The following is a 10,332-nucleotide window of genomic DNA, read 5'->3' as shown; positions in this document are numbered from 1 at the left end:
CCTGCTCGCCTCCCTCAGGCACCACAGGACAGGCCCCTGCCCTGCCAGCCTGGTTGTCACACTTGGCTCATCTCCCCATCCCCTAGGGAGCAGCCATCTCCCTCTGGGCCCTGACAGAATTTGCTACCAAGGATATTTTTTTCTGAAGTCTTTGGGCTGTCCCAGCCCTGCAAGTTCTTTTATCCTCCATAGTTACGTTTCCTTCATGCTCTGCTTGATGGGGGGAATTTGAGAATTAAAAGCCAAATACTGTTGTTGGAAAATGCCTCTGTTAAATTTCTTTTCCCAATCTGTTCTTGTGCTTTCATAAAACTGAGAATGCCAAAGATGAAGACTGTAACAAACTATTTATTTATTTGAAGGTGTTACACAAGTTGAAGACTATGTTGCTGTTTTGCCGTTATTTTGTTGCAGATAGTTGAGGTGCTTGGGTGCTGGCTAGACTGTGGTAGGCTTTCTAGTTATCAAAGGATGGAGGATGCCTTCTGGATGCTTTGCTTCTCCTGGACATGAATCTGATAGAGATGGTTCTTCAGGAAAAGGGAGAATAACTGGTCCAGTGACTGGTTTGGTCAAGTCTGGTTTGTTTACTTGAGTATTTTCTCCATCACACCTGTGGGCAGATCCTACAGCCTTAGGAGGAACTGGCTTTCTGTCTTTATGTTCATTTTGACTTTCTTGTAGGCTATGGAAAGTGATGTCCTCATTTGAAGGGGGTAGAATTTTAACCCAGCCCACTGTTTTTTCCAGGTGTGGGGAAAAAGTATTGGCATCTGAAGGGGAAGCCTGTTGATCCTGCATGGATTTTCCAGGTGTCTGATTAGCTTCCTGGTTTTCCTCTTCAGTGGCAGGATCCTAAATAACAAGGATTAAGCATTATCTAAATTGAAGTAGTTCCAAATTCTATCAGATATGAAGACTACCCTTCACACTAAGGATCTGCTGCATCTCTAGTCCTCCAAGACCAGCTACAGAACAGAAGCTCAAAGGTAACAAGATGTAACTACATCTTGTGCCAGTGGAGATGGGTGCATGAAACTTGGGTAACTACAGTAATATCCCCTTGCACTCCCTTTGTGATTTACAATTTCATTGTAGAGCATTCTGAACACATTCTGCAGGATTGTCTCTATACTCACTCTATTGCCTTTTTGTCCACCCAACAACAGTTGGTTTTATCACAAGAGAGATTTCTTCCTGATCTAGCCTTATCACTTTCTTGAAGCACATCTTTGTGAATAAGAAAACTTAAAAATGGCTTGGCTTTCAAAAGTTCAATACTTGTTTTGTAAAGGAGTATTACTCTTGCAATATTAAGATTAGATTAAGAAATACCTGCTGACTGTAGATTTCACAGGATATCGTGACAAACTGTTCCACACGGCTGTTTACTACAGAGCCTTTGCAAAAACCGATTTTCTGTAAAAAGAAAATACAAGCATTTTTCACATGGAGCCCTGATACTAAGCTCCTATCTTGTAAAATAAGTGATTATGAAAGGCTGAATAGTTATAGCTTCTAAGTGTATTTGTAGGGATAAACAGCTTGGGCAAATTTTTGTTTTGGGATTGGCAACCTCACAAGGCAGGCAGTGTTTTGATAAAGGCCTTGCGTTTGCAAAGGAGGGTTAGGTAACACAGTAGCAAAACTAAGCTGACTACTTAAGGCCAAACAGCTTGCAGCAGTTCTCATGCAGCAGAATATCCCTATACAGGCAAGTTGTGTGTGGAACATAATATAATTTTCCACACAGAATCAATTTCACACCATACTAGTGAAAGAAACCGTGAAAAAAATGCTGTTTCTTGTAGTTGTCTATAGGTATATACATCTATAGGTATCATCGTTTGGATCTCACTTAAGATGTGACTTGAAATGTTACCTCTTGACAACATGCCTGTTTAGCCTTCCAGTTTATCTTACAATTTTTACTTTAGTTCCTAAATGTTTTCCTTAGCTGACCTGATTGTAGTATGAATATACTCTTCATGCATTATTAGTGATTTATGGTCTATGTCTATTTCTTTGGAAGAAATCCTTTAAACTCATTCAGGTTTGTAAGGTGATTGCTGCTCCACCTTTTTCTGAATGGTATTTTTTGGTTTTCTTTGCTTATGGACTTCTGGTAAGAATTCAGAACTTTTGCTGAAATGTTTCTATATTCTAAAGCAGTCTGTAGGCTTGCAAGACTCTATAGAGTTATGATCCATAAAAAGATGAGGGTGGGTTTTGGTTCTTTTCTGCAAAGAGCCAGGGAGATAAATACTAAATATTTGCTGAGTAATCATAGTATCTGGAAAGCTGGTGTTCATACAAGGAAAAGTACTTACAGCTACTTCTGGTGGAAGTGGCTCACACATCGAGATGTCAGCAACCGTGTCATCTTTGGAGCAAGATGTCTCCTGAATTAAAAACTCCACAAAATGTGCAGGACCAATGACCCACTGTAAATGAGAGGCCAGTGGCAATTAGAACTTGTGCATGTGTCAGGAAGAATAAAGAATTTCTACTGACCTTGAAATATATTAAAAACTCCTGCTATGAAGGGAGCAGGTGATACTTGGACATTACTGTTTGTTGTGTTACAGTGAATTTTTTGCTAGTGCTGCTTTATTGCCTGGTCATTTTTTACTTCTTATATATGCACAATCTTCATAACTCATGGATTGGCATAGTGGAAATGGGTTTAGATTTTGTCAGAAGTTAGCATCCACATAAAACTACATAGCCAAAGACCCTCTTCAGTGTCTTGCTGACAATTTCTGATTGTTTTAATGAACAGAATCATTTTACTATTTCTGAAATTGGGGTTAAAAAATGGAAGCGATTAAATAGTATATTGTAGTAATATCTGATGGTTTAGAACAAACAAGAAAACCACTTTGCTATCTACACATACTGAATTTTAGAGAGACTAGGTAATACTGTGGTAAACAAAGAGGATTTTGCCATGAGATCATGAGCTCTCTGTTAGTCTAAAATTAGTTCTAAACCATGCTTATATTCATTCAGTGAATTACAGGTATGAATTGGAAGGTATGACTGTACTTTATTACGTACTTTCTATTAGGGAATTGCGAATTCATGATGGTGGAAGAAGAAAGAGTTAACAGTGAAGCTTTTCTGAACTTTGGTAGCAAGTCTATGTCTTGATTTGTGCATTTCTTTTTGCAAGAAACGGAATCAGAGTCTTGGATCACAAAGATCAGGAGTATTCTGAATAGAAGGATTCTTGAGGGCTCAACCAAGTCAGATGAGCCTTGGCTTACCTGCATTGAAGCTCTTGTGACATTGAGGACAGAGAAGTAATGAGTTTCTTCACTCTCTTCATTGAACTTGGCAAGGCTTCGGGCAGCAGCCCCCAAGTATTCAGGCTTGGTTGGAGAATCATCAATGGGGCAGTCGGGACATATTGACCAAATATATTTGCCTGGAACTTTTTATTCAAACACAACAGTGTTGTTAGAGAAAACATAACCAGAAAAGCATGTTGACAGTGTAGATCACTGTAAATGCATCTAAGCTCCCAACCCTACCCACTTGTCGTCCACTCCCCTGGAGTAATATATATGTGGTTTGCACCCCTCAATAATTTAGAATCTTTATGTATTTACAGACCCATAAAAATGTTGCAGTGGAGGCAGACACCGAAGGAAAAATCCAACCTATTGACAGTGGGCTTGCTGTTTTTCCTTGCCTTTCACAAACCCACAAAAAAGTTTTTCGGTTCAGAGGGTAAAAGCCCATATAGAGGCTCTGCTGAGTGTCCCAGAGGTTAAAACAGTTATTACTGAACTCTTTTGAGCTGCATTACCTCCCTGGCCTTATGATCACTGACTTGAGAAAATCAGGGCAGCTGAAGCTAATGGAGATACTGCAGTCATAATTACATTTAAAATTTAAAGTAATGCTATTTGGCAAAGAATTTTTCCAGTTCTCTTATAAAGAGTATGTTAAAGACATACCTGGTTGTAAAGTGCACTCATAAGTATTCAGATGAGCAATATTTCTTGCCTGATTTATATAGATAATTGCTTTGCATTGACCGTAAACCTAAAACAATATAAACATTTAGAAACAATTAATATTGCACCCTTTACAGATCATCTAGTACCTAGACAGGAGTGTTTAATTTTCTTCTTGCAATTATGGAATTCTTTTCAATACATACCTTTTGTTAATACTCAAATGAAAATGAATCACATATCCAAGCATCTCATTTGAAAACAAAAGGCCAGCTCATCCCTTGGTGTGATTCTGAGCTATAGAGGTGCAGTGCTTGACTGCTGGGTGGCCTGCCCAGGGCCACTCTTTTGGCAGCTGAGAAGTGCCCAAGTGTCACAGAGTGCTCCTGGGTCTCTGTCCTGGGCTGGGTCTATGTCTGGAGCTCAGAGTTTAAACCCAGAGATAATTCAGAGTGTCTGGATCCAGTCACCTGTCTTCCACCTTCACCCTTTTCCCTATAATCATAGGGAGAGTGGTAGGAAGGACCATAAATCAGTTTTGTGGCATAATAGGGTCATCCTTGCAGACAAAAAAATCTGACTTTATGGCTGAAAAATATTCTCTGAGGGCTTCTTAGATATTCCTGCATGTGTCCTCAAGGCCTCTGGACATGCATTTCTTGGCTTCACTGAAGCCATATAAACCATATAGGCTTTGTGCCCTTTTTCTGCTGAAAACACTGTAATGAGAAGTGAGCAGAATTCTTTTTATTTTTTTCTAGTTTTTCATTGAAAAGTTAAAATTGATTTGCCTTAGAAGCAGTCCAGGAAAATTTAATCATAGCTTTTTTTATATAACCTTTTTTCTTGTAATTCTTCTTTTTCTAAGAGTTTTTTTCAGTTGTTCAGAGCAGTTTTGGTCACCTGTAGCAACAGTCTTGGACCACTTTCTGTCTTTTCTGCTTATCTTGCTAAGCTTTCCCTTTTCTCCTATTTCAGTGCAATTTTTGCAAAGTTGTCAGAATAAAAGTGGAATTAAACTAAACCAAAAATCACATGTTATATAAAAGTGTGTTTCTTTTATTCCCTCCTTGACAAGCTGTCTTTAAAATAAACTTTTATACTGTTGCTATAAAAAGTAAACCATTATTCTAAATAGTGTCCTAGCATGGCTACTTAGTTTGGTCTCTTTATTTCCTCTGGTCAAAAACTTTCTTTTAATTTTCACTTTTAAAAATAAATCTTACCAGTCTATAAACTGACTAGAAGGTACAGAGTAAAATTGTGGATATTATAAAATGGGCTTTGATTTTTTTTCTAAGCTTTTTTTTTGTTGCCCACTAAAAATGCAAGTGTAGGGTTTTTGCAGTCATCACTAGTACCTGAGTAACTCATCATATGTGAGATTAAATAGAAAAATAAAATCCTTACGGTTGAATGAGCAGGTCTGGTGTTACAGTTCTTCCACAACTTTTTGCTGAGTACATGGCACTCAGTATCTACTACATCCAAGACGAGATAGAAGACAGAACCACCAATCTCCTGAAAACAAGAAACAAAAGGGTCACATCCCGGTTTCACATCAAAGTAGGGGCTCATAAAAAGGAGAGATGAAGAAATGAAAAACACACAGATGGAATGCAGAGATATCCTGAGAACTGAACATTCTCTGTGACAAAAGTGGCAAACCAGGTGAAATTCAGGTCCTGTTAGAACAGGCTTGGTCATGCAGCTAGCCAGCTGTATATAAAGAACAGTCCTTTCTTTGGTCAGTTTTATTCTTCTGTTTCTGCTACCAACCAGAACCCGAGAATAAAGACTAAACATGTTGATGTTTTCACTGTCAACTGCATTTTATTATCAGATTTGAAAGGTAGGTTATTTTGCCTGAAATAAGAATGAGATTGTAAATACCACAACTAATAAAAAACTGCTAACATGGAACATTCCCAGCAGGCATTAGAAAGAGAAATATCTTATTTCTTAGGACAGTGTCTTCTTCAAGTGTGGATGCTCTCACCTGCTATAAAGAGGCAAAGGCTGTGTTGATAGAGAAGCTTAGATATTATCTCAGCTATCAGGGAGTTCTGTGAGAGACCTTGCAGGGTCACATGGATGCCTCAGACTCACTTAAAGCTTCAGCCCAGTGCTTGAGTTCTGACCTGTGCTTAAGTCCAGGAACCTTTATTCAGTTCACTGCAGCACAAAGCAATTCAGGCTCATCTTTCCAGGCAGGAAGTACAAGGAAGGACTAAAAATACAGTTCCATATATCTAGTGCTTACATCATGAAGTGCAGGAAGATGAGCTGCTGCATGGTGCAGCTCCTCATTCTCCTTCCACACTAGACATGGGTAAGCACCTTTCTAGCATATTTATCAAGGATACAGCTTAGTTGGATCATGTTTTATTTATATCCTTAGTGGAAAGCTGGAAAGAGGGCAGCTGTCATTTATACAACCTAAAGGACTTAGATGTGAGCGTTAGCTGCATGTTCAGACTGAGATTATGTCTTTGCTGAAGGGGGAGAAAAACCAAACTGAGTGACAGCAGTGTTCATTCATCCCTGCTTGATGTCACTGGTTTGTGGAGAAAACACTAAATGGGGTGGCAGTCTTGTGGAAGTCTGGGGCTGATCTCTGTATCATTTTGGCTTTAGTTTTGGCCTCTGTTTAAACAGTGACTAAACACCAGTCCATAGGGCCTATGAAGCTGGAGTACTGCTGACTTTTTTGTCTTCATAGTGCTTAGAAAACCACAAAGTGGTGTCTGCTCTGGAGTTCTGAGCAGATTGAGAGATGCAAACTACTCTGATCACATCTATAGAGATCTGAGGGATGGTAATTGTATGTGAACTCTACATGTATACTAGTAATACTAAACCCTTTAAATATGAAAGGGCAAAATGAAAATAAATAAAAAGAATTATTAAATTGCTTTGTTACCATTGTCTCTTAGTTCTATTCTTATATATGCAGCTTCTCATGCTTTCTACTATTTTTTGTATTTTCATATCATCGTTTTTTCCCTAAGTGTTCTATAAAGTGATCTGGTAATGCCTTGCACTGAGATCTCAGAGCTTGCTTACACTAATCCTGAAGTTTAATTATAAGTTTCATTTTGAAGGCTGTGGAAAGATCAAAAGTTATTTTGACAAAGTGTGACACTGAGGTGCAGCAGTGCTGTTTGTGCAGTGGCACAGCAATATCCCCACACCTGGGTGCAGAGATCCTTCTGTGGAAGGGACTAATCATAATTTTCTGTCTATGTACAAGATATCTAAATACCATGAGGATAATTCTCTTTAATATGATATCTAATACAGCTTAAATCAGTAAACACACAGTAAGATCAGTCAAAGAGTATTTGCTATTTGCTGAAAATGTGTTTTAGAGTAGTGCAGCATTTGGTACAAGTTTGTAACTTTACATTTGACTTGTATAAGAAAAAAGCCATCACTAAGACTATCCACATGAAGAAGAAATAGCCAAGAAAAATGTGCGTCTTTAAGGAGTCTTATATTTGGAATTGGTGACTTGAGCTTTTAAACTGGTTGTTAAGGTATTCTGGAGGCAAAAGGACACAAATGCCTCATTAAAGAAATCTTCTTATAATCAAATGTGTTTGGTGTTAGATGGGTTTCCTCAGCTGAATCATGAATATTGATTATAAAGACTGGTGATCTTAGAAATACTAAATGCATCCAGGGCAGACCAAACTCGTGCCCATTGGTCTCTTGTATAATACCAGCTCTAATAAGCAGATAGGTTTATTACAAAATCTACACATCTTTTGGTCTACCTGCTTCTGTATGTATCATTCTCCCCCAGGGAAAGGATAATTTGGGGCTTATTCAGAGCTCAGCAGATCACTGAAGATTTAATCATCCTTATTTTAATTTTCATTACAAGACCGTTATGCAAGGGCCTTTTGATATCTGCTTAGTATTGAATAAAAAGTTGTATCTCTCTCCATTGCCAAAAGGATCCTTCCTCCACCAACAGCACTGCTGGTGCCAGGCTGCAATGTGTGCTGGGCAGCCTGGGAGCCAGAGATGTGGCAGCAGGGTGAGCTGGTGCAAGGGAAAGAAATAAAATATTTGGGCATGTTTTGTAATTTTGGTTAAGTGCCCATCAGTGAAGCTAATCATGAGTATCTTGTATGAAAGCAAGCTCTGTCCTACTTGCATATAAGTTAATAGCAGATGGCTCATTAGTTTCAATTAGAGCAAAGCTGAACCACAGGTTGCTTAAGGGCAGATTTGAATTTCAAGTAACTTTGAAAATGTTTTTATCCTCAGTACTACTTAAGAAAGTGAGAGGAAGGACCACTGACTGGTGCACAGGGGAAAAATAACTTCTTAATTTTTTTGAGAGTAATGGGAGGTGCCATAAGGCTGTTACTGTCCATGAACCCCTTGACATTGCTGACTGTTCCTTATGTACTCAGTCCCAGCAGCAGCAACCATGGGACAAAGGGCTTAGAATGTCTAGTTTGTTATTGCAATGACTTGAAACACCTTATTTACAGGATACAATAATAGATTAAAAAAAAAGAAATAATAAAAGTAAATAAATAAAATAAACCCCCAGCTGAACAAAATATGCTTGCTCTAAACAAGTAAGTTAAGTCTTTAGGAAATTGAGTGACAGACAAATCACAACCAAGGACCAAATTTCTCCAGTGTTGAGATCTTTTTGGCACAGGTAAAGGGAGAAGTAGGGAGATAACTGAGGTGGTTTACAGCATGTCTGCACCTACCATGCTGCACTCTTGGGTGCTCATAGGGGGGGGCTCGAATTATTGTCAATAGGAAATAGCCCCAGGAGGGAGGTCTGAGTACCAAAGTCCATGAAATAGCCCCAGGAAGGGGTCTGAGCACCTAACTCCCTGCCTGCTGATGTGGATTCTGGGCCAGCTCACCTGCATCATGTGGAAAAATTCTGAAGAGATCTGATCCAGTTGCTCAGTGGGCACATTCTGTCACCTGAGCAAGGCAATATAAAGAACACAGTGCAAAACACAGCAGAGCATCTTTATCTGTGAGATCTCATGTTGCTGGAGTCCACAGTGTGTCTGCAGGAACCATGTCCTTGTAAGAGCAGCAGGAAGAAGTGTCATATCCTTGCCAGCACAGATCTTCAAGCATCTGGCAACGAGCCTAATTTTCTTTAGTGTTCAGAACTCAGCCTTTCAGGTAAGGTAAGCTTATGGGAAGTGAGCAGGCATTGAAGGGAATGCTAGCAGCATGCTTCCATAGTGTCTAATCTGCTGCAGGCCCTTGTGAATTCATTTCAGGCTGTCCCTAGTTAGTGCCAATAGATTCAGTTATCGTAGCACAAAATTGTCATAAATTAAGCACACACAGAGAAATATGATACTTGAGGAAATGTGAGTGATATTCTGTAGGTATTTCCAGTGTATTTTTGCCCTTGAACTGGTTTCAGGTTTCTTCTGGAGAATGAGTCATCTTTTAGAGGTCTGTAAAAGAATTCCTTGGTCCCAAGCAGGATGTGTTTACACCTGTTAGTGCTCATATCTTTTGTGCAAAACACACTATGACTTACTAGCCTTTGCACTCCAACTGCTCAAGGCAGCAGGAGGAAGGTGTAAAATGAAATTAAATCAGAGTAGTGGTGTTTCATATCAAATTTGAACTGATGCCTGGAGCTATTCCAAGGGCCTGCAGCAGAGAGTCATGACTGAGATTTGCTCTCTAATTGCCCACAGTGTGATGAAATCGTTTCTAGTCTGTGCATAAAGTTGACATGGCCTCTGGAGTCCTGTGAATAGAGCTTTGCATTTGCCTTTGGAAATATCTCCTCATTCAAATAGATATTTCTGAGAAATAGACACGGGGAGGAGCATGTACTGAGCAAGAGGGTGGCTTACCTGGGGCTGCTCTCGGGCGCTGACAATCCTGTAGAGGCTGAGCACGTAGCCCTCCTCTCGGTCAGCGTTGATGTGGCGGAGAGCCAGGTCTGCAGCCGCCTCCACTGCGGCGTCATCGCAGCGGGGGCACAGCAGGGCAGCCCCTGCTCCTGGGGCTGGAGGGGCAGCAGTGCAGGAGCAAAGCACCTGCATGCCAAAGAGCATCCAAGCAAGCCCAACCATTCTGCTTAGAGAGCCGGTGCTGCAGATCAGGGTGATGAGTCAGGATGGAGGGGCTGAGACCTGAGTGAGATAACAGACTTTTATAGTGGAGCTGTGTCTCTTTATACACTTGTGTTCCATTTTTATTACATACTGACCATCACCTTTAAACCTACAGCTGCAACAGTAAACACTAAGTCAATGATTACAAGGTTTTACAGAAGTGTTGTTGCTCCCTCTGAGACCAGACAGCACTTTTTCCCCCTGGCTTTCCATCTCTGATTTGGACTTCACTG

General features: G+C 39.9%; 1 protein-coding gene across 1 annotated transcript; it reads right to left on the bottom strand.

The window, feature by feature from the left end:
- Positions 1-402: 402 nt before the first annotated feature.
- Positions 403-10,057, bottom strand: FETUB (fetuin B). Its single transcript, XM_066556974.1, has 7 exons — positions 9,836-10,057; positions 5,376-5,486; positions 3,966-4,053; positions 3,270-3,436; positions 2,331-2,444; positions 1,336-1,419; positions 403-855 (listed from the first exon to the last, which is right to left on the bottom strand). The coding sequence occupies exons 1-7, from the start codon at positions 10,055-10,057 to the stop codon at positions 439-441; spliced, it is 1,203 nt and encodes a 400-aa protein (XP_066413071.1). The 3' UTR covers positions 403-438.
- Positions 10,058-10,332: the final 275 nt, after the last annotated feature.

Source organism: Molothrus aeneus, chromosome 10 (assembly GCF_037042795.1).
Source record: "Molothrus aeneus isolate 106 chromosome 10, BPBGC_Maene_1.0, whole genome shotgun sequence".
Classification (NCBI taxonomy): Eukaryota; Metazoa; Chordata; class Aves; order Passeriformes; family Icteridae; genus Molothrus; species Molothrus aeneus.
This window is presented reverse-complemented; position numbering and strand designations above follow the sequence as displayed.

What these genes read in the sequence shown, in the direction of transcription:
- FETUB (XM_066556974.1), bottom strand. Translation starts at nt 10,057, where the DNA reads ATGGTTGGGCTTGCTTGGATGCTCTTTGGCATGCAGGTGCTTTGCTCC. An exon ending in CCAGACCTGCTCATTCAACC is followed by an intron (nt 4,054 to 5,375) that starts GTAAGGATTTTA and finishes ATATTGTTTTAG; the next exon opens with GTTTACGGTCAATGCAAAGC. An exon ending in GTGAAATCTACAGTCAGCAG is followed by an intron (nt 856 to 1,335) that starts GTATTTCTTAAT and finishes CTTGTTATTTAG; the next exon opens with GATCCTGCCACTGAAGAGGA.